General features: G+C 43.9%; 1 protein-coding gene across 6 annotated transcripts in view; it reads right to left on the reverse strand.

Annotated features, from left to right (window-relative positions):
* DOT1L (DOT1 like histone lysine methyltransferase) overlaps positions 1 to 23,169 on the reverse strand; it is a 68,403-nt gene that overhangs the window by 31,257 nt on the left and 13,977 nt on the right. For 5 of the 6 annotated variants that reach the window (XM_061355999.1, XM_061355996.1, XM_061356000.1 and 2 more), the window contains exons 2-8: positions 20,285 to 20,328; positions 18,512 to 18,586; positions 16,403 to 16,466; positions 14,349 to 14,577; positions 11,387 to 11,481; positions 8,545 to 8,607; positions 626 to 681 (exon numbers count right to left, since the gene is read on the reverse strand). In XM_061355999.1, the coding sequence (XP_061211983.1) occupies positions 626 to 681; positions 8,545 to 8,607; positions 11,387 to 11,481; positions 14,349 to 14,577; positions 16,403 to 16,466; positions 18,512 to 18,586; positions 20,285 to 20,328 (626 nt within the window). Of the gene's footprint in view, positions 1 to 625; positions 682 to 8,544; positions 8,608 to 11,386; positions 11,483 to 14,348; positions 14,578 to 16,402; positions 16,467 to 18,511; positions 18,587 to 20,284; positions 20,329 to 23,169 lie in introns of those variants that run through there. The other variant, XM_061356002.1, reaches the window with a different exon arrangement.

The raw sequence follows: 23,169 nt of genomic DNA on the forward strand, positions 1-23,169 counted from the left end.
TCTTGGACAAGTCTTCATTGCCCCACACAACAGGGTGCCCCAGAAGGTCATACAAAGACCTTTTTTGTTCTGTCCATAAGGCTGGAAATGCAAAGCCTTTAAAAAGGCAGAGTATGTTATTGCTTTAGCCAATTTACTCCCTTGTTGCTTCCATCAAAAAGGAGTCAAATCCTCTGTACAGATCTGCACAGAAACAAATCTTCAATAAAATCAGCTCAAATGAATTCCCAATTTAAGTCAGAACACACTCACTTGGGTCTTTTGCCTTTTTTTAATGGCAAATGAGCCTCACAATATGCACCAATAGCCAAAATAACCAGTGTTCTGCCAGAATCACTGACTTGAACAACAAGGATATGCAAAACAAACAAGAGGCTGATACTTCTCTGTAGAACCAGAATTTATCTTGGATACACCCTTGTATGTAATATCATGGGACAGACATTTAAACCCATTCTTCTAGTCAGAAAACAGGATCTAAAGAGGCCAGTATAAAACTTGGCAGATACACTTCTGGTATTTGCTATGGAAATTCTATATAAAAAGCTGGCCAGCCTCCCAATTTCCATTATACAAACTCCCAGATATTCAGTTCATAAAGCAGCATTCAACTGCTGCACTGTACCTTGTGTTTGCAATTCTCTCCCTCCATTCTTCTGAGAGGAAGTCACCTCTTTCCAGCTGCAAGAAAGACAACACAAAAACACACACACACACACGAGTTAACATCCTTCCTTTCTGCTCTGGAGCAAACATGTTGTCCTAACCCAGGGGTGCTACTGAAGTAAGGCCAAATGAAGGCTTTAGGAGATAGCAAGGAGATGAAGCACAGAGCTCCCCAGGTCCTGGAGGTGGCCTCCCCTTCTGCTCCCACCCTCATCTGCTCTCCTGCCATGGGATGAACAGGGAAGGGTCTCCTGTATCACCAATGCCCTACAAGGCCATGCTCCATAGAGAAGCCAGCAATACCCTGCAGCACCCGCAGCAGAAACCAGAGCCCCCTCCAGTCCCTGCTGAGCCCTGTGGTTCGGTCAGACCCCCCAGAGTGGGAGCCAGAGCACAGAGCCATGGTGCCTGCTGCAAACCCTGCCTCGTAATTCAGGCTCTTGTTGCAGACAGGCAACCTCTGATCTTCCTGTGCTACTAAATCTAAATCTCACATGCTTCTACCACTTTGATGCTGGAAATCAAGTGACATAAAGGCCTTATTTGAAAATGATTCTGGTTATGAGTTCAGTACCTTTCTGATGAAACCCCATCAAGTGCCAGGTTAATACCTGCAACTCCATAGCCTTTCCACCATTAAGTCATGCTTTTGAAATGACAGACGAATCTATGGGCTGTTTTGCTGTGCCACAAGTAAGGCAGGAGAAATGTCGGGGGAGGAAGATAAGAGGAGAAGAGAAAAAACGACATGAAACTGTATAATTAATGATGATGACACACTTTGAAAGGGCAGGTAAGATGATGGCTTTTATCAGAACCTCCGGAACATCAAAACAACAACACAAAGTGACTGCTCTGGAATCCTTTTTCTGCATATATTCCTTAGTATGGAAAGAAGGGAGCATTTCACATGCCAGCACTTAGTCTTGTTTAGTGACAACTCAAACAGAACTGCAATGCAGACATGCTCCAATAACATCTAAACCCTGCTAGCTGAGTTGGGTGCCTGTCCCAGAGAAGCACTAGAGCCTGCTTCCTTCCACTGTAGCCTCCTCTTCCCAGCACAGTAGTCTGATGCTCTAATGGAAGGTGTCCCTGACTGTAGCAAGGGGTTGGAGCTGGATGAGTTTTAAGGTCCCTACCAGCCCAAACCATTCCATGATTTTATGATTAAGGAAAGTATTGAGGGTTCTCAGACAAGAGATCAAGAACTGTGCAAAGATCCTTAAGGGTTAGAAACTAAACACGCTGAAAACAGCAGGTCAGAACAACTAAAGTTACTCAGAATTATCGGTTCCACCAAGCAGGTAGGCTGACATAAGATTTTAAACCAGAATTACTACCTGCGTTCTCCCACCTGCTGGTAGGGGATGCATGCTTTGATATCCCTGCAACAGTAAAACCAAAGCATACGTTGGAGACTGAACTCACAGATATCCAACCTAATAATGTCCTGCTAGATATTTCCAGACTCTAAAGGGGAAACTCAATGCAACATCAGAACGGTTCTAAAGAACACTGAGATCTTCTCAGTTATATAGAAAAACATTTTTTCTGGAGCTCTAGATGCCCTGTTTGTGAATGGAGACCATCTCTAGATTATTTATGAGATAACTTTGTCTCAAAGTCTTATCTCTCTTGTAGTAAATAGTTTCATGGTTGAGCAACCAAGGAACTGTAGAAGAAAACCCACATGTAAGGCAACTATATTTATTTTACAACCATTTTTGCCAAGTCAGCTGCTCTGTTGCAGTCCTCCCCACCCCTGGTCTCTAACATCTACACGAGGTTTTCAAACACCAACAGGAGAAAGAAAAGAAATGGAACAATAATAAGGAAGTGTGATTATAAAGCCACAGTTCAGCAAGAGAACAAAGAACCAGCGGAACCTGAAACTGCTTGGAAATAATAAGCTTCATATAAAGGTCTTGAAATCTAACCTAAATGGCTGTTATGCTTTATTTGGATCCAGTCACGCTATATGTTTGTCCTGCCAATGTGGTTAAGAGCACGGTTATAACCAAAATCTCTGTGTTTTAACCCAATATAACACATGGAAACTGAACACTTTTTCCTCTGTCTCCTTTTGCAAGATATAGCATTTTACAATTTAAATGAAGCACAGCCCTGTTTCAACCCATCTATTTTTGTATTGGAACGCTACCCTAGCTCATACTTAGCCAGTAGTTGAGGGAAAAATCTCACCAGGAAAAATACTGGCACACAGAAATAACCAGATGGTCAACTATGGTTGGGAGAAAATTGATTATTTTCTCCCCTCTGGAAGGAAGACAGCAATTCCTGGATCAGTGCTCTGCTACAATCAAACCAGAGCACAAGAGCTACCTGATTGACTACTCCTGATGACCACTTTGTTCACTTACTGTACTTTGGGAGCAGTGATTAATAAATGATGGAGTAAAAGGAGGAAAACAGGACCTTCCCCATCAACTGACAATGGGAATCCACCAGAATTCCCCCCAGATCCCAGCCAACTCTGTGCTTTACAGTAATTATGAGAGCAAAACAAAAACTGGTCAGGAACCTCCAAGGCCAAGGGCTGCAACAGCTAAACCAGTAGGAGGACATGGTCCCTTATGGTCATGGATGGAGGAGGTGGCACGCCAGTACAAAACAGAGGTGACGGCCACAGGGACACACTCAATCTCTTCCCACCAGTGTCCCAACCCCCATGCAGTTGCTCCTCTTGCTGGGAAACTTAATCTCCTTAGTGAATAATGAATGGAAGGGACCATCTGTAATGCAGATATTTTCATCTGATTAGACAATGCAGGAGTCGTGCTTTATCTAAAAGGATAATTAGCTCAGTGCAATCCGCTTCACAGAGCTGCCAGCCTGCGTTAGTTCTAAAGTTAGAAACCAAAACAGGTTTCTCTTCAGGTTTTTCTAACAGATAAATGTGCTCTACAGAGACTGCAGGAATAGGCTCAGCAGCATCTGTGGCTCTTCCTGTAGCTCCAAGAAAACTGGCAGGCCAGAGCCTGGGGGAAGCAACGAGAGGTACACTCCAGTGCGTGTGCATTCAGCACGTACCAGAGCAACAGTTCCTGAAGGTCAAGCCTTGGTGGCATGGAGGAGAGCTCCACTCCCAGCCCAGCACTGCCCTGGGATCTCTCTGGTAACGGCTCTGTTTGACCAGCTACACAAAGCCATAAATTCACACGCAGAAATGTCTCATTCCAGCAGCCTCCATGCAAACACTTGGCTCACAAAACCCACTCATTTCTGCCTGGAAAAGTACACAGGGTTATTTTTAGGTTCCTGTTCTTTTCAAAAATAACTGGAGGCATGAATCCAAACCTCCAAAATGTGGCATCATTTCAAAGCCACAGGGGACATTTGGAGGGCTTTTCAAATACCAAAACATGGACTTTCCCGCTGAAATAGGGCATTCAAAACTATCTGGGACAAACAGCTCTCCTGCCCTTCCCTTAGCTGCAGCGCACTGCTGAGCAGTGGTAGATTTTAAGTACAGGTAATGCCAGTAATCCCTACAAAGCAGCAGCTGGCATCAGGCAACAAGAGACAGCTTGTACCCAAATCACTGCTTTTGCTCAGAATGGAGGTTTCCAGGACGACAAGCCAGACAGAGCACCCCAAACTCAGCCAGAGACAAGGCTGCAGGCTTACAGATGCCAGGCTTCTGTTGACTGATGCACAACAAAACCCACGTCTAATCCATGGGCTGACCCATGGAGTATCCGCAGCTCCTAGGAGCTACTGGGGTTCCCTCTGAGCAGGCAGCACATGTATCAGAGGTGTCCAGCCAGCAGGAATCCCAGCCTTTAGCAATGCTGGCCTGGGGTTTCCTGCACTTCTTTTGAAGACCTGTGCAGATGACCTCCACCTACTGCTCAGACAAACTTTTATGGAAGAGGGGAAAGTCTTCTATTATAACCTGAGCAAGCATCATCAAAGCAAACCCTTACCACCAGCAGTCCAACGTGTGACTGCAGCTACCACCAACTTCCCTTGCAGAGACCTACTCTAACCTACAACTAGAAGAATCCCATTACAGGCCATAGGCACTGAGGACACACAGCTTGCATCAGAGGTACCCCTGAAAGAACACTTCAGCACTTTCTGCTCCATGGCAATCAGCGCTGTGCCCTAGGTACCTGGAGATGGCTCTGATTTTGAGGCCACGTGAGGATATGTACAGCTAGAAACCATGAAAACCCATCTGCCTCTTGTGATACCACTTTATAATTGGATGACTACACATGTGCAGAAATTCCCCAAGAAATCCTCTCTAATTAGCTAGGCCTAATAACCTCTGAGAAGTCTCCTGCTTCCTTCAGACAACAGTTTTCTTGAAAAGAAGGGGGTAAAGCTAATCTTGGAAACTTCTCAGTTCCATGGGAAAAGAAACAAGACGGTCAAAGGAGCTGAAATAAAGCGATGTGTGCTGGAAGTGGGACACGCCAGTCCAAAAAGCCAAAGCAGTTGATGATGATGGAAAAAGCCCTGAAATACTTCCATCTGAATGCAGAAGACTAGCAAAGAATATGATTATCCCTAGCCCATCAGGAATTAGACATCAACAATCACACGACCATAGCACAGGGATGTAAATATTTCCACGTCGAAACATTAGCATTGAATGTAAAACCTGAGGAAGATGCTCATCACAGAGCATTACTCTCTTGGTTTAGTTTGGGGTTTTTCCCAATTAGAATCATGAGACTCAACAGCTCATCATTTAAAATGAAACCCAGTTCATTTAACAGGATTATGAGATACAGTTATCTTCAGTAGCCGGAGGTCAGGAGACTTAGAGGCCAACGTACAATGAGCAACCTGCCTCCCACTCCTGTCATGCCCCAAATGGATCTTCTCACTCCAAAGCTGCCATGATGACCCATTGCCAGCAGCTGGAGCTCTGCAGAAGCCTCAGGTATCCAACATGCCTCAGGACACTGCTAGAAGTTAGTGGAGAAGTTTTCCACACAGTTATCACCTAAAACTGACTCTCAGTGATGATCTGGTTTACTGAAGATATCAGCATGTGACAGTGCATATTCTGTATGGAGCCATGGCCCAAAAGAGACTTCATTTCTATGACTGTGGACAAAGGAGAGTGGAAATACACCTGGAGGGTTTATTTTAAATGTTGTCACTGGGCCTTGCTCATCAGAATTCACATGTCCAAGCTCAGAACTTCCAGCATATTCTGGTGGGGAAGGCAAGGAAGTGATTCTGATGGTGGCAAAGCTGGTAAGGGCAACCAACTGCTGCCTCACCAGAAAGACAAGACTTTGGACAAGCAGCTGGTCCCCATTCTGTGAGAAGTCAAAAATCTGTCTGTATTGGAAAGCTGTAGACATCTCTGCTGTTAAAAGAAACAATGACCAAAGCAGGATTTATTGCTGCCTTATGTACCAACAACCTTTGCAGCAAGGCAGCTGTTACATGTGGAAGTCAAAACCATCGTCCACGTTATTCAGTCCAAGCTGCAGGTGGGTTCTAGGACTTCCTGCCTCAGGACTTAGGCCAAGCTTCCCTCCTCCAACACTTCATTCAGGTTGCCCAAAGAAGTGATAAATGCCCCATCCCTGGCAGTGTTCAAGGCCAGGTTGGACACAGGGGCTTGGAGCAAGGTGCTCTAGTGGAAGGTATCCCTGCCCATGGCAAGGGGTTGGAACTGGATGATCTTAAGGTCCTTTCCAACCCAAACCATGCTATGATTCTATGACTGCCTGAAACATTAGAGTAGAATTCACAAGTTCAGCTCTTTTGGAGACAGACTGTTCCAATTTGTGCTTATTTGGTCTACAACATTGGGAATTTTGGGACTCCACTAAGCATAATGAAGGAACAAAGCTGTTTCCAGAAAGATAAAGACACCAAGTTCTCAGTTTCATGCCTTCCAGTGTCTCCTAGCTGCATTATGTTTGCTCTCTGTTTAACCAGAGTCACATATAGCAAATGTTGTCTAAAGAGTTACTGAAGAAAATAAACTGCTTGGCAAAAGCCTTGGGTGTTTGATGAAGCAATAAAAACTAAGTAAAATCTGCCCTGTGCATCTACATGTAAGAAACCAAACCTATTTCAAGCATCACTACAACATGGTACCAGAAACAACTTTCCTTAAGACATGCAGTGCTCCAAGGGTTCAACTCTTCCCAGAAAGGCAGAAAAGAGAGATTTTACCTTAAACCCTTTTCAGAAAACAGAATTATAAAAGCCAAAGAACCTAGCAAAAAATAAATAGCTTTGTTTCACTGCAGTACCAGACTCTGTCACTTGGAATGCGCAATATGGAAATGCTCGCTGCCTACGGCAATCAATATGCTTTCAATATTTTAGTCCAAGTTCCTATCCTACTCTTTAAATTACACAGCTCATAAGCTGAGTATCTTCAGGAATAATTCCTTTCATGTAATGCCAGCTGGGTGACACAATGGAAAAATGCCATATGGCCACTTCATGAAAAGTAAAGCGTTCACAGTGTTTCCACAGCAGGAAAGAGTTAGCAGCCCAATATCAATCCTGCTACAAACTAGTCCCACAGCAGGCCCAGCATCCCTCTGAAGAGAATCACGCTCTCCAGTAAAGGCATTCCAGGAAGAAAGGGCAAAGAGGCAGGTGGCACCATCCCCTTCTCCAGCCTGCTTCCTGAAGGGAGAGTCGTAGCAACCTTCCTCACAAGATAAGCCCTGTAAAGAGCACCAGGGATCCCAGAAGACACAGAAAACTGGGAAATAAAGGCTGGCCATTTGATCCCACACTGCTGGAACGCCATGCGGTTCAAACCACCCCAGTAAAAGAGCAGTAATGGTTCTGTATAAGAGGAAAGTGAAGCACCAGTTCCCCAAGTGCTCACACTTGAACTGCAATACCCTTTGCTAGCTGCAACTCCAAGCAGGAAAGTGACCCAACTTCTCCAGGTAATTAGGGAACAACTCTGATCCATCCAGCCTCTTCTTGACCACCAGGAAGTGGGCTCCTATTGTACTATGCCTACATACACTCCACACTAGGGAGCAGGTTTTCTTAGCGACAGTTAAGAAGGGGGAGAAAAGGAAAAGGGGAAGAAATGACACAAAGCTCTGCACATGCTTCACACTGTCATTACAGCGTAGAAAACACATCCACAATGATTTAAGTAACATTCGGAAGAAGGGGAAAGCTATTTCAGCATGTGTCCTCAGCCCCAAGTAGAGAGATGCCCTGTGATGACCTATTTGCTCCTGCCTGCTCTAACTCCACCTTCAGAGCACCCAATTGCAATCCTTTCCAGGTCAGAACCAACCACCCACCATCCTTCCTGAGCCTACAACCCACCCCCTACCCCCCAGTGCAAACCATCTATCCTGAATTGGTCCTGGAGCTCTCTGCTTTCATCTCAGCATGCTGGGAGTCATCCAGAACTTAACCCCATGCTCCCTGAGGCTGAAACCACCGCTCTCCCATCCCCTCCAGCACCAGGTGACCACATCTTCCCCTTTTGTTTCTAGCAGGAGATTTCAGAAACTCAAGGAGGAGCTGCCACTTCCAACAGTCTGCCCAGCAGCACCCCCACACCATGGGGAGAGCAGGGAGGGGAAGCGAAAGGATATTTAATACAAACCAAAGACACGTGGCAGCCCCAGTTAAAACGATAACGTTTTAGAGGAATAAATCTTCCAGGAGCTTCTGAGAAGACCTGAATGTGTTCCCAATAACACCATACCACATGTCAGGTGAGACAAAGAGAAGGGCCTGGAGGGTGTCTTGCAGAACACCAGCCTGGGGGTCAAGATAAAAGCCAGGAAGCACATCTGACTCATACTGGCTGGTGAAAGGCTGAAGAGGGCTTTGGGAATTCTGGACATCAGCATGGATCACAAGGTTTTTCAGCTGAATTTCACTCACTGTGTATTCTGCGTGTTTCTTCCCATACCATTTCATCCACTTTCTGAACTCTCTGTCCATCGTCTAGAAGAGGAAGGAAAAACAAAACCACCTATTAGGACATCTTGTGTTACCATTCACATCACAGTCAAAGGAGATGCGACTCTGACAGTGCTCATAAACCCTCAAGACTTTTAGTCTCGTTGGTTTGGGGTTTTTTTTTTACCATTAACACTGAAAAGATAAGCTGACAGACAACTACTGTAGTTTATTTTCCTTAAAACCTTTGCTTCATCAGGGCCAAGTCAAAGCTGGCATCTTCTCTCCCCTCTTTTCATCAAAGTTACATGTTAAAAACAAGGCAAACTGAGTTGACACTGCTCAGCACTAAGAGTGGCACAACCTTAAGTAGCTCCCATGTTGTGGTACATAATCCACAGCGAGTAGGAGGCACTGAATGCAGCCCAGCCTAAGCCCAGGAAGCAAAGGAACAAACAGGGTAAAGACAGGTCTGCTGGGGTGAATGAGAAAGCAGAAAGTGGCACACAAAGCATTGCTGGAGCAACCAGGAAGAATGCTTCAAACTAAAAGCAGCTTCCAGTACCTAAAGGGGCTGCAGGAAACCTGGAGAGGGGCTTGGGACAAGGGCCTGTAGGGACGGGACAAGGGGAATGGCTTGAACCTGCCCGAGGGGAGACTGAGCTGAGCTCTTAGGCAGAAGCTCTTCCCTGTGAGGGTGCTGAGGCGCTGGCACAGGGTGCCCAGAGAAGCTGTGGCTGCCCCATCCCTGGCAGTGCTCAAGGCCAGGTTGGACACAGGGGCTTGGAGCAAGCTGCTCCAGTGGAAGGGGTCCCTGCCCATGGCTTTAAGGCCCTTCCAACCCAAACCCGTCTGTGAAACTACATCTAAACAGAATAGGGTTGCTAGGATGGAAGGCTGCTACTACCCAGCCAAGTAGCTGGCACCAGTCTTCCATTGCCCAAATACAGGAGAAAGGATCCTAAAAACCCAGACCTCAAGACAGCTTGATGCCTTACAAATGTGCACCTTCACATTTACAAAATCTTGTCCCATTCTCTGTACAGTGCAATATGCAGTCTTTGCTTTAGGGTGGCAGTGAGGGTCCAGCTACACCTATACAACACATTTGAAAATAAAACTCAAGTGTCTTGGAAGACTGAAAAACCTCTGGATCTTTGGGATTTGACTCCACATATGGGAGGGCCCAGATCTGGAGGCAGCAGGGAAAGGAGTTAAGGGAGAGGAGCACAGCAGGAATTCTGGCTTTAGTCTTGGAGATGGTGGAGACCTCCATCAGCAGGTAAGTAAACCAGTGCTGACAGCTACGTTTTAGGATTCTTTATGTTTCAAAAGCACTCCAAAGCTTAGCAGGATAAATCAAGAGAAATCTTTCATATTTTCTCATATTTCCTATGAGCTTAAATTTTACTGGGTCATTTAAGACAACTTCACTAAAACAAATCCATCACACACTTTCTCTGTAGCTGAAGCTTTTCAAAGTCATCTGCATTCATTAGCATTGTAACCAGAGATGTGCGGCCACAGCCAATCTCAACTAGAAACTTAATCCAATCCCCTCCACAAATGGTTGTGAGAGGTGGGGAGGAAAACTGGTGCGTGACACTCAGCACAAGGCAGAGGAGCTGAGCACAGACACTGCAGCAGCTGTGTCGCTGGTAAATCTGACAGGACAGTGTCCATAACCTGAAGAACGCAGAGCATTTTATTCATCCCATAATCTTATGAAATCCTGCTGTACATCTGAGGCTGAAGGTACTCCAGGAGTTAATACTCTTAACACTCAGTTTGCGGGCAGTTTTCTTGTTTGCTACCCATTTTCACTTAAAGCCCTTTTTGCACAATGACATAAAGGGGTATTTGTGCAAGTGAGGAGTTAACTTTCCCTCTTTAACACTAATCTTTACATTTGCTATTAAACACAGACAGGAGTCCAGGCCTTGCAAGTGTCTCCCTAATGAAACCAGAACACTCACGCAAGTGCTCCAGTTGGAAATTTCCACTGGGTCATTGCAGGGCAAACAAAACGGAGTTTTAGATCCTTGTCTGATCCTCTTTGCCACTGTGCTCCTGTATTTTTGCCTACACTACTGAAAGAGAGGATCAAGGATTTACTTCTTTTCCCCTCCCTTCAGAAGGTATAATTTTCTAGCCTGTACAGACTGAGTCAGCTTGTTTTAACAATACAGAGGCATATGGCACTGCTCAGTCTACTGAAGAAAGTAAACTTCTTATGGTAAGGCATGACTAACCTTTATTGTTTGCCTGTAGCTCATCTGTCTTCCAGGTTTGCCTTGGAACTGATTATCTTTGTGTCCCCCCATTGGCACAAAATTAGAAGAAGTGTGAAGAAAACTGCCTGTGTGACTAAACATTATGGTTTTCTTACAGTAAGACTTCATTTTGGGACATACTGAGCAGTTATTAACCAAATATCCTGCAACCAGCTCTCATCAACTGCCTGCAACAGTTTAATAACTAAGCTGAACTTCAGCCTTAGGACACCAAAAAGGGGCATCACTATCAAAAGTGGAAACTTAAAACCTTCAAGACCTACTTGTTGGGTGAATTCATTCCTAGATTTGCTTAATGCCATGGTCTCTGGAAGCCCTGTATTAGAGTCACTTCAGACACAAAATGAGTGCAGGTTTACATGAAGCTTACGCTGCACTTCCTTTTGAACAGCTCCTGGATCCAAGAAGCAAAATAAACTAGGAATGAAACTCTTTTTCCTCCTGCACAGCACCTAATGGTAATCCAGAACCACTGAGTGAGCCTTCAAATAAGACATATACATAGCAGCCCACTTCAAAACCAACCTCACCTCAGCATATTTGGCTGGAATATCAGCTTTCTCCACACCATAGTGATGTTTGCAGTTGGTGGCTGCAGCCACTTGAAGCACCACCTGACCCACACCTGCAGGAAAAAACCACATCAGAGAACAAGTTTCAGTAGAAAACCACTGCAAGGGGAGGAAGAGCTTTTACTGGGAAAGGCAACAGGAAAAAAAACAGGATATGTGTGGGACTGGACTTGAGGGTGCAGTTTCAAGTCCCACTTGTGTCTGACAGTTTCCATGTGAACTGAACTCCCAAGTGAAAAGCACATTCAAGGCACCATCCATTATAAAAGCCAGTCCCATTTCCCTCCAAGATGTGAAATACTAAGAAGCTGGTTTTCAGTAAAAAGGCTTTAAATTCTAACTAGAAAGCAAACAGAGAAATTACACTGCTCTTACAGAAAGGAATTTCTAGCATCGGAGCTCTGAGGTTTACATTTTTCAATATATTGAGTACTTCTGAAAACAGCATCAGGCCACAGCATTCACAGCAATGTCTGCGTTGATAATTGTGAATGACTACGTTTAGTAACTATTATAGGCTCAGTTTTACATATTCACACAGGTTTTGCCCACAAATTTGATATGCATTTTACCAAATCTTCAGGTTTTACACTGTAACCATTTAACTAAGTAATGGAACAAGCAGTTGGATAAACACAGAGCAGACACTAAAGCAATGTCACTCCACATCTGTTAAAGCAGCCACTTCAGATTTTCTTTCTTAAACCACCCAGTATCCATCAACAGTAGGCTGATGCATCCCTTTTCGTCTCTGACTAACACAACCCCTGTTCTTGTCTCATCAGTGCACTCCATCATTCTGCAGATGACCACATGGGAAAGGAGAGTGAGCTGAAGAGGTTGGCCTAGTTGCATGGAAACATATTGCTGGTTTCCATCCCGGCAGGAAGCAGCACTGGTAATTGAAGGGGTGGAACTCCTGCATGTAAACCATTATCACTATAATGCTGTCTGGCACAATGAGAACTGCAGTGCTGACAGGGAGGTTTGCTGTTGGGGGTTTCTGGTGGCTTTTGGGTTTTTTTTTTGCCAATTCCCATTTTGCATATGCATGCAGGTTTGATTCACATGCAAATATAGATGTGCACATTTCTGCAGGGGGGAGAACATGAGCAATCAAAAGGTCTGAGGCAAAACTGTTTCACTGTTTCTTATGTAAAGAGCAAGGAGGACAAAGACGATCAAGAACACACTGCATCTTTGGACATCACATGATACAGCCTCAGAAGTGCCCTGGTTTTGGTCAAGAAGCTATTAATCTTGTCTTTGGCTTCTCTTTTTACAAGAGCTTGGCTCTGTTGTTATTTCAGTTTGCCTAATGATGATCCATACCTCCATCAGTTCCTCCTGGCATCGCCCACAACACTAACAAGCACAGCCACAGCATCCTGGCGGGGTTTAGCCCTGCGGTTCAGCCACTGCTGTACACATGGAGTTATTGGAATGGCACTGAATTTACTGAGAGAAATAATACGCTGTGACAGTGTTTTCATTTACACTGCACTCAGTGCTGCATGGGTCACAATTTACAGGAAGTTTACCCCTTCAGTACAAACTCAACAGCTATTTCTCTGGGTTTTAATTTAATCCAAACACTCCAAGGCTTCTGAATTTAAACCATTCCTTTCATACAGGCTTCTTAGAGTGTGAATTTTTGTACTGTTGCTCAACCTCCAAGATGACAGTGGGGAGGTTTGCAATAAATCCTTGATTTTATTTCTGATGATAGCAGCTAAAAGCATCTAACATTTGAGCTTGTTAATCAACAGCACTACAGGACTTTAGATACGATCTTCTTTAACCTTCCTGAACAAACAATTGTGAGCATCTACATCTTCTACCAGATGGAAAACAATTCACCAGGTCCGATGCTTTTCTAAATGTCTCATCTGGACATAAGTCACTGAAACAGGAAATTTCAGACCTAAGTCCCATTGAGGGGTGAAGTAGAGGGTCAGAAAATACAATGAGAAAAACCACTGAACATCTCTGACTGGAGATGTATTCAGTTTTAGCGGGGAATGGCAGTCCTGCTGCACTGAAATTGAAAATACGTTTGGTTTTAAACATCTGAATGTATTTTAAAACATTTCTCCCCAAAGGCCTGTATCATACCAGCAACAAAACCAACACATACTTCATTTAAAACTTTACAACCCATCCAGTGAAAGGGGAAATTCTTGTTACTCCTTTCCTGCTCTGAACCAGGTTTTAGCAACAAACAACATCATCATCATACTCGGTACATCTCTTCCACATGTGTTTGAGTCATATCTGGTTTCTCTACCAACTAGAAATATCTATTTCCTTTCAAAACACTAACCTCCTCACAAGATGTAGTTGGTGATTGTAAGCTAGATCTTGTGGGGTCTCACAAAGCAGCTGTTAAAGCCAACTATAAAGGCTTTTCACACACTGAAAAGTGTGTCAGAGGGGAAAAAACCTGCCTAATTTTCAGCTCCTACACCAAGAGTTTCACACTGGCATGGGAAGGGTCAAGAAATCCCATTTTCAGATGTGAAAGGCATGAAGTGAGTCCACTGAAAAGAGATGAATCCTTAGAAATGGAACTGCTATTGTTATCTTTCAAGCATCATTTTTAATATTGTATAAGCGTATCTGCCAACAGCACCAAAACCCAGGAGTTTTCTGTAACAAGGGTTTATTGCATTGGTAGGCCGACATTTCCCTATCACCACAGGGAAGAATGTCTGGGATGTCTCTTTGGTCTACTTAATCCTGCCATAAAAAGCAGGAGCATCACTGGGGATTATCCAGAAAAGGTGCTTATCCTGTAACACAATCCTTAGTCCTGGTTCACTTTCCAAACATGAATTTCATCTCTTTTTTTTTTTTTTTTTAAGAAAAGGAAAAAACAGCAAGAAAAAGAGAAAAACCACTTCAATTATTGGTCACTTACCACTGCCCAAGTCAACAAACAAATCGTCCTCTGTCATTTTAATTTCATCTATCATTTGTGCCACTAAGTCAAAGGAAGTTTCTCCGTAAACCTCTGGGGAAAAGGGCTCATAGTTGTTCAGCTTCTCAGGATCAGTCACCGAGTGGTTATAGACCTGCTGCAGGATGTGCCGGAGGAGCCCGTTGGAGGGACGAGTGTTCAGTTTCATCGGTTGGGTGGTTCCCTTCCACTAAAGGGAAAGAGCAGGAAGAAGATATGGACACAATGCGAGTACAAGGAAACATCACCACGAGGCTGCATTGGCATAATGCAGAATAGAGGCAGAGGAAAGACGTTCTAGCAGGGCCTGTTGTGAGAGGATGAGGGGTGATGGTTTTAAACTGAAAGAGAGACATTCAGGCTGGATGTGCGAAGAAATTCTTTACAATGATGGTGGTAAAACACTGCCACAGGCTGCCCAGAGACATTCAAGGCCAGGCTAGATGTGATTCTGGGCAATCTGATCTAGGTGTCCCTGCTCACTGCAGGGAGGTTGGACTAGATGGGCTTTGAAGGTTCCATCCAAACCATTTATGATCCTACCATTCCCTTATTCCCCCCCTCACAAGCTGGTCTGCTCTGCAAAGACAAAACCAATGAACACCACTAAAGAAATCACACAACAAAGACTGTTCTGTATTTTGTCTCACCTCAACTAGTAGGTGATTTTAAATATACCTGCTGGAAATAGGTGGGAAAGTGGAAATTAAAGAGATATAAAAAACAATAGGCTGTGTAGTGTAAAGCTTAATAGCAAATATAGTTGGAGTAGCTGTAAAAGTCTGTTCACTCATCTCTTTATGTACTGACCACCACTGAACTGATGTTGACTGCACTGTCCAAGTAAGAACAGTTCCTGTTTCTTTCAGGAACTGTAGGATGGGAGGGATCTATGTACTCAAACAGGGAGTGGCAGGAAAGAGATGGAAATCAAGCTTCCTTTCTTTCCCAGAAAAAACCCTGTCCTATCCATAAAAGGTGTTTTTAAAACAATCCCTTTGATAAGGAAAAACAAACAAAAAAGGGACAACTCCAGGATCCCACCTAAACACTCCTCTGCTTGGGGTTCAAATGGCAAAGCCAAAATGAAACCCATCAGGGTTTGTGATCTCAGTCAGTAACTGCAGATGCTGATTAGGTTCCAATTTTTAGCTACGACCCAACATATACATGAAGGCACTGAACCCAAACAAGCACAAGTTTTAGACAGTTGTAGGCCCAAAAACAAAGGAAAGCCTGGCAAAAATACCCTTGTTCCTGTAATAGTGCACATTTCAAGTAAGTCCCACAAGCACAGGAGAGCAATAAAGCCACCTATATTTTCAAAACTCAAACAGAATAGTAACATTAAGTCACCGCTTGTGTTTTGCTTCCTCCATCTCAACCTTTTATAGGGGTAAGAAAACCTAAAAGCTTATTAAATTGGTCTGAAAAGAGTACATTCTAGTTTGGACAGTGATCCCACAGAACAGAGTAGCTGAACTGAGTGGCAAGCAAGGAAATTCCTAAGCCATTGACCACATCCACAGTACACAAGAGAGTTCATATGGGTAATTTAAGTACCTATACAACACAGATTTCCTCGTATAAAAGAAAATCTATATGATAAATTCCTTTGAAACATCTAGACATTAAATGCAGAGGAGTCTTCTGTTCCCCCTGAAGGTTCTGGCTACTTCAAAGTGCCAAAAACATGGTGCTGGAAGCAAGCACGCAGAAGCAATAGGTTAAAATCTGCACTTTGGAGGGGAATATTGTTATTTTTTTCTTTTCTTCCTATAAGTATGCCCCTCCAGTACTAAGTGCTCAAATGCCCAGGTGTGATCAAGAAAATGAGGTTTAATACCAGACTTCCTGAGTCCCTAAAAGAATGGAAGTGCTGAATAATGGTGTTGCAACCAACTACCACACACAATCCAGCCTTAAGTCACTGCCTTCTGGGTATGGTATTCACTGCTTGTGAATTCCAACCAGCTGGATAAACGTGATGGTGCGTAACAAAGGTAAATACATACCAACTGGTGAATGCTATCGATGGCTCGGTTGTACTTGTCACAAAGCCTCTGCATGCTCTCAAAGCTACAGGGGGAGAAAGAACACAGGGTCAGTTAAAACCAGAGCTCTAAGTAGGTGGTTATTTAGGGTTTGTCTCTTACAGAACGTAAAATTACACATACAGCTTTAGGACTTTGCATACAGTTTCCTTTATAAAAATTCCCCCATAGTCCAGGAGAACAGAATTCCTTAATTAATGGAAAAAAGACCAAACTCAAAGTATGGTTAATCAGGAAGTTTTATATGCTCACACACCATTATTTCTTTTCCATACTCTCAGCTGCACAGAACATCTGTAAATTCTTCTCCTTTGTTTCATCATCTCTCCAGGATAACCAGTCCTAGAAATTAACTCTGGAACTGAAGCTGCAGACAGAGCCAGGGCACAGTCTAAAATGTCACCCATCAGGAAAGCATGCTGATTGCTTCACAGGCTGCTTGGGATTACAGTCAGTTCAGGCAGATGCCTTAATGACAGAAGCTGAGAGGATTAAATAAATTCATCTCAGGCCAGGGAAGAAGAGATATTATTGGGAACATCATCTGTTAAGTAATCAGACCACAAAGCAGCAGCAAAAAAACAATACAAGGAGTTACAGGAATCACGGCCATCCCCAAATCCAGAAAGGGGTGGGGGACACCAGGGGCCATCTCAAGGACGTGGCTCTTCAGTGTCTTGTGATCCTCGTTACTGCTACACTCCTCTACAAGAACTGCTGACTTCCACTTCAAGCTTTCAACTGCCCCTGCTTATTTCCATGTTAAGACAAAGCAAGAGGCTGAAATGGGTTTTTGTCTGCACAGCACATGCGTTTCCTTCACATCCATGTGGCAGTCTATCTGCTACAAGTAATTTTTCTGATGACTTTTTTCAAAGGAAGTGTAAAGACTAAAGCCATTTGCCACAGTTACAGGTTTATGACTTCCTCGAAAAGCTGCAGAAAGGTGAGCAGGGTGTGACTTCTGGGAACAGATGGGTTTCTCTTCTGCTGTTGCCAACCACACTGGCGCTGTCTAATTAAACATGCCCAGTGAGGATGCCAGAACTACAGAAGTTACAGCATTGCAGTCACTGTGAGTAATCCACAAATCCCAATCAATGGGTATGATGACAAGGGATGCTTGACCCCGATTTCTCCTTTTGATCTCTCAAAAGGAAGAGAGAGACTAACGAGTCTTACAATGAAACAATTAAAACATAACTACGAGAGGAGGAAGCAATACCTCAGATCATGATTCAAGTCTGGTGCTCAGAGCAAGAGCCAGTGATTAATGACAGTGATTCAGTTTCATCTGTAAACCTCATTCGGTAAGTTCAGTCATGCTGTGGACATGAAGAAATTCAGTCTTTCCCATGAATAAAATGAAGGAGGTTTTTGTAAGCTGCAGCTTGAGGGTCCTCTCTTTCTCCAGGCTCAGTACAGCCAAGTCAACACAAAGAATCTCAGACACAGATACGCCTCAGGTCAGACTGCCCCTCTCAGCCTCAAGGCTAATGCCACATACTCTACATTCATTTTCAGCTGTTTCTGGAATAGGTACTAAGTGTAACTACAAGCACCTTAAAATTACTTCTTACTCTCCACAAGACCAGTATGAATAGTTGGCCTTTTAATTTAGCCCCTCACCCAAAGAGCATCCCACTTGCACTGAGTCTAGAGGAGGGATGGGGAAGGTTATCCTCCCACAGGCACAAGCTGACTGACAGTGCCATTTTCTACACAGGAATTCTGAGTTACTACAAAAGTAGAAACCTCAGTGCCATTCACATTCCGAACACTGGACACAGTCCAACAGCGCAGATACCGATCATTGTTTCGGAGTGAGTAATTCCAACGTACACCAGAGCTCAACTCTCTACTGTGTGGAGTTTCCAATTATGTCCTTAATCCAACAGCCTTTGCCAATATTGCTGTTACACATTTCCTACCAAAATAACTCTGCGGAGTCTGAAGCCAGTTCTAAAAGAAAACTGCAGTTCATAGTGTCTAAGAATAACCAGTTACAAACTGATTCATTATAAACCGTGTTGACCTGTCCTCCTGGTGGGAAAAAAATATTCCTCTCACCTTTTTGTATCATAGTCAATTAAAACATAGTTTTCCATAGCAAGCTTGAGATCTGGGATTTCTTCACAGACCCACCTGAAATGAGAAAAGAAATGACAGCATCTCCAATGAAGTATAACAAAGCAATCTGCCTCAATTCCAGACTGGCATTGCTATACATGAAGACAGAATACTGCAGCAGAGCTGAAAGACCACACTATTGTCAGGAGTAAGGCAGACATCCCAACCTGCTGATCGGAAAGCTGCAGGAGTTTGCATGTGTGTTGAATAAACAGCAAGGTGCCCATAGACACTGGCACCAGTATAAAGCTCTTGAAATAGCACAACTCCAAAACAAGGTGATAAATGTAGTAAATGCATGTCAAAATACTGAAACTCGTGGCTGATGCTAATCTAACATAAAACATAATGCAGAAGAATGCTGCTGCTGGAACAAGCTTTGACGAAGCTGAATTTGGAGAAGGTGCTTCCTGCAGCACATCAAAAGAATGCCAATAGCCACTGTGAGGATATTCTCCTCCATGTAGTGCTCTAAACCACTTTTATACCTTAAATAACCTAACCCAAAACAGATTTTAGGATTTTGATTAAAAAAATCCCTTTGACACAATGAGTTAAGTAAAATCCTGTATGGAGTTGTCATTAGAATGGACAGTGCACATCCACTTGCAATGCATCTGACAATGGCATCTCACAGAAGAGATCTTCACCCTTGGAAGGTAGAAGGTATAACTTTTGTCAATGATAACTTAAAAGCCACATAAGCTTTGCACACATGTTCCTCCAAAAGCATCAAAGAAACCTCAGAGCAAATCACTTCATGAATTCCAACATGGACAGCAGTTTCTTCTTCACTCACTTTGACACATGCTGCACTATTAAATCAGTGAAGAAATAATAATGACTAGAGCCCATTCTGGTCACTTCTGGCCAAGAAAGATTGGACCAGATGATCCTTAAGGTCCTCTCAAACCTGGTACTCTAGGATTTCCCTAAAAAACATGTTAGGGCTCTAATCTCCTCAAGTTTTTTTCTCTCGAATTACAGGCATTTACTCAACAGCCCATCACCTACCACTGGCTTGAAGAGATAAATGCAAATACCTCTTTGCATTCTTTTACCCACCACTTTCGTAACCACATACCAGTTACTTCACAAAGGCAGCAGGAAAGCCCTCTAACACATTGTGTGCACTGCAGTCAGGCTTAAACCGTGGTTGTGAAACATTCCTTTGGCCCAACTGCCTGTGCTGGGAAATGCTCAGACTTCCTACTCTTCATACTAGTCTTTCACCTTTATCCCCCCTCTTTCCCCGCATTGGTGATCTCTATCAGCAGGATGAAGAGGACATCATTCCCAAATGATGCAAATTCCTCAGTGCTGCAACATCACAGCAGCAAGGGGAGAGGAAACGGTTGGGAAGAGGATATGCAAGACCAGAACTTAACACATCATGCCAATGATGTTCTCTTAACCTTGCTTTTCTCAAGGTCAAGTACAGACTGCCACAAGCACCAAAGCTGAATATCACTGTATCACTTATCACTATAATCTTGCTCAAAAGAGCATAGAATACAGCAAATGAAAACGAAGTCCACTTGGCAAGGAGATTCGCATTGCAACAGTATCAGTTCAGCTCAGAAAATCATTTAGAGCTGCTAATTTACAATTATAACTGCTGCCCTCCTTTATACCTTGTCTCAAGACACCCAGTCTCTGGGATGCAGCAAGACAGAGGGAAGGGTTCTAGCCATGTCTGCCTTGAACACTTACCGAATTGTCTCAATAATTTCGTGAGCAGCATCATGGTGTTTGTCCTGAAATAAAAAGAAAAGATGTTTTCAAAGACATATCTTTGTGCTGGTTATCTCAACATTACGGGAATCATAATCCTTTTAAGAATACAGGTAGTGAGCATACTAGCAAAGGAGGCTTTGATTGCCACCCAGGCCATTAAACCCATCAAACGATCCCTCTCACAAAAATATAAGGCCTAATGACATACATTTCTCAAGTTTCTATGGACTAGTAGAAGATTTACGTGAAGGAACTGTCACTCTACTGATTTCTTTGTCACTTCCCAAAATCAGGAATTGTGTAGCTGATACCCTTGGTAGGCAGTAGGCACTTGACTGCAAGTTCCACAAAGAACAGCTGATTTCGTGGCCCTAGCATCTGGTACATGCTCCCATCTCCATATGGACACTAAGACTCTAGCACAGTGAATGGCTTTCTAAAATAAAGCATCAAATAAACAGTAGGAGTGGAGATCAGCGTAGGGAGAAACACCCTCACAGCACACACAAAGGAGGCCCAAGTATGCAGAATAACGCTGCCCTTTTCCCGACCTAAAACCCAAACCACACATGCACAGGTCATATTCAGACTTGTGCATTACAAGTATCCACTAGACTGTGAGGCACAGCTCTGCTGACTTTCACTTGGGAGTTTACTCAGGAGCAACAGAAGCCCAGTTAAGTCTGGCACAAGCCATTCCCAACTCGTGCTAATGAAGCCCTGGGAGCTGCATGTAAGATCTGCACCATGCCACAGAAAAACTGGAAGCTACAAGGGTTCTTGTATGTATTGCTGTATCCAGCTTGTGAAGCCTCAGTCACCAGACTCCGTCTGCACAAAGCTGAGGCTGTATCTAGGGACTTTGTTTCTTGTAGTGGCTTTGACTTTCTATTAGAAGTCCAGTATCTAAGCACCTTCCAGAGCTAGAAGTGTAAAGGCTCAGGCATTCTCAAATCACTCCCCTTGTCTTCTGCTGCAGAAATGTCATTTCTATAGAGTTACTGGGGAGAATTCCATAGCAAAGGGTGAGCCAGGCAACAGAAAGAAGGGGGAAGAAGGGAATGGAAAAGAGAAACACTAATGGACAGATAGAATCACACAATAGTTTGGATTGGAAGGAATCTTCAAAGCTCATTCAGTCCAATCCCACTGCAATGAGCAGGGACATCTTCCCCTAGATCAGTTTGCCCAGAACCACATCCAGCCTGGCGTTGGATGTCTCTAGGGATGGTGCATCCATCACCTCTCTGGGCAATCTGTGCCAGTGTTTTACCACCCTCACTGTAAAGAATTTCTTCCTCATGTCCAGCCTGAATCTCCCTCTTTCAGTTTAAAACCATCACTCCTCACCCTATCACAACAGGCCCTGACAGAAAGTCTCTCCCCATCCTTCTTATAGCCTCCTTTTAAGAACTGAAAGGCTGCAATAAGGTGTCGCTGGAGTCTTCTCTTCTCCAGGCTGAACAAGCCCAGCTCCCTCAGCCTTTCCTCGCAGGAGAGGTGCTCCATCCATCCCATCATTTTTACAGCCCTCTTTGGACCGCTTCCAGCAGGTCCATGTCTTTCCTGTACTGAGGACTCCAGAACTGGTGACAGAAAACAGCTGGGAGTATCTCTCTTCAAGACATACAAGGACATGATAAAAGTCAAATTGAAGCCTTTTCCATCAGTATCACAGCTTCCACACTTGTGTGAGGAACAGATTTCTCCTTGTATAATCAGTTTATATACTTGGGATCAGCCAGTCTTCTAGAAGTTCTCATTCTGAGCAACACAGCTCTTTAGACACCTGATTAAAAATCTCATGACTGAGAGGGATAGGAAGGTGAACATTTCTGAAGTCTGCCATATTAAAGGTGGGAAGGAACCTATTTGATTAGGAACAGCTTTTCTTTTCAGAATGCAAAACCCCCATAACAAGAGAGACTCATGAAAAAATCATAGAATCCCAAACCGGTTTGGGTTGGAAGGGACCTTAAAGCTCATTCACTTCCAACCCCCTGCCACTAGAGCAGAAAACCAGAACACTCCAGTTACTATATCCAAAAGGAGGAACAGCCAACATAAAAGTAGTGAGGACACTGGGGATTGAATGCAGGGAGCTGGGTGTTAACCTTGGTGCTGTTTCATACCAACATCCCAATGCCATCCGTCACAAGCCACGCAGAACACACCTGGGGCTGCGCTTGCTCCAGTCTCTGGTGCTCACTCAGGATGTGGACTGGGAGAGCCCAAAGCCAACAGAAACCAAGAGCACCAATAAACTCCCCCAGCTGAAGCTCAGAACGCCAGGTAAGTCATTCTAACAGGGAATCTTGGCCTAGAACAACTGGGCTGAACTCTGCTCCTCACCGTGAGCACGCATCTAGGAGAACAAGCAGACAGGAGAGGACTTCTCCTACTCCAGGACAGTGGCTCTTCCATAAACATCCCCTATAAATCTTTGTGTTCGCTACACACACAGTTATCACAGTAGAAACCCCTTGGGCTGATCCAGCTCTCCCAGTAAACTGTGTTCCTGTACAGTAAGAATCTGCTTTATCAACATAAGCACATTAGACCGGAAAAGTGAATTCACGCTTATTCTGGCATAACTGCTTTCTCTGAAGAAGTTATATTCTTCACTGATGGTATTGAGTAGCTTCAGTGCTTGCACAACACACAGAGAAACCCCTTGTCCTATAGGACTTCATGAAAACGCCCCATAAACAGCCAAAGCTGCTTAATCAGCAGATTGCTTTGTCTTGGGTCAAAAGTGAAAAAGGAAGGTAAAAAAATAAGAATAAATCCCAATGCACATTTACAGATCATCCCGTTTAAGCAAGTGGATTTATTAACACAACCTCATGTGGAAATTCGAG

Source organism: Neopsephotus bourkii, unplaced genomic scaffold, assembly GCF_033783945.1.
Source record: "Neopsephotus bourkii isolate Nb327-2 ecotype Australia unplaced genomic scaffold, CSIRO-AGI_Nbou_v1 NB_838, whole genome shotgun sequence".
In the NCBI taxonomy this organism is placed as follows: domain Eukaryota; kingdom Metazoa; phylum Chordata; class Aves; order Psittaciformes; family Psittacidae; genus Neopsephotus; species Neopsephotus bourkii.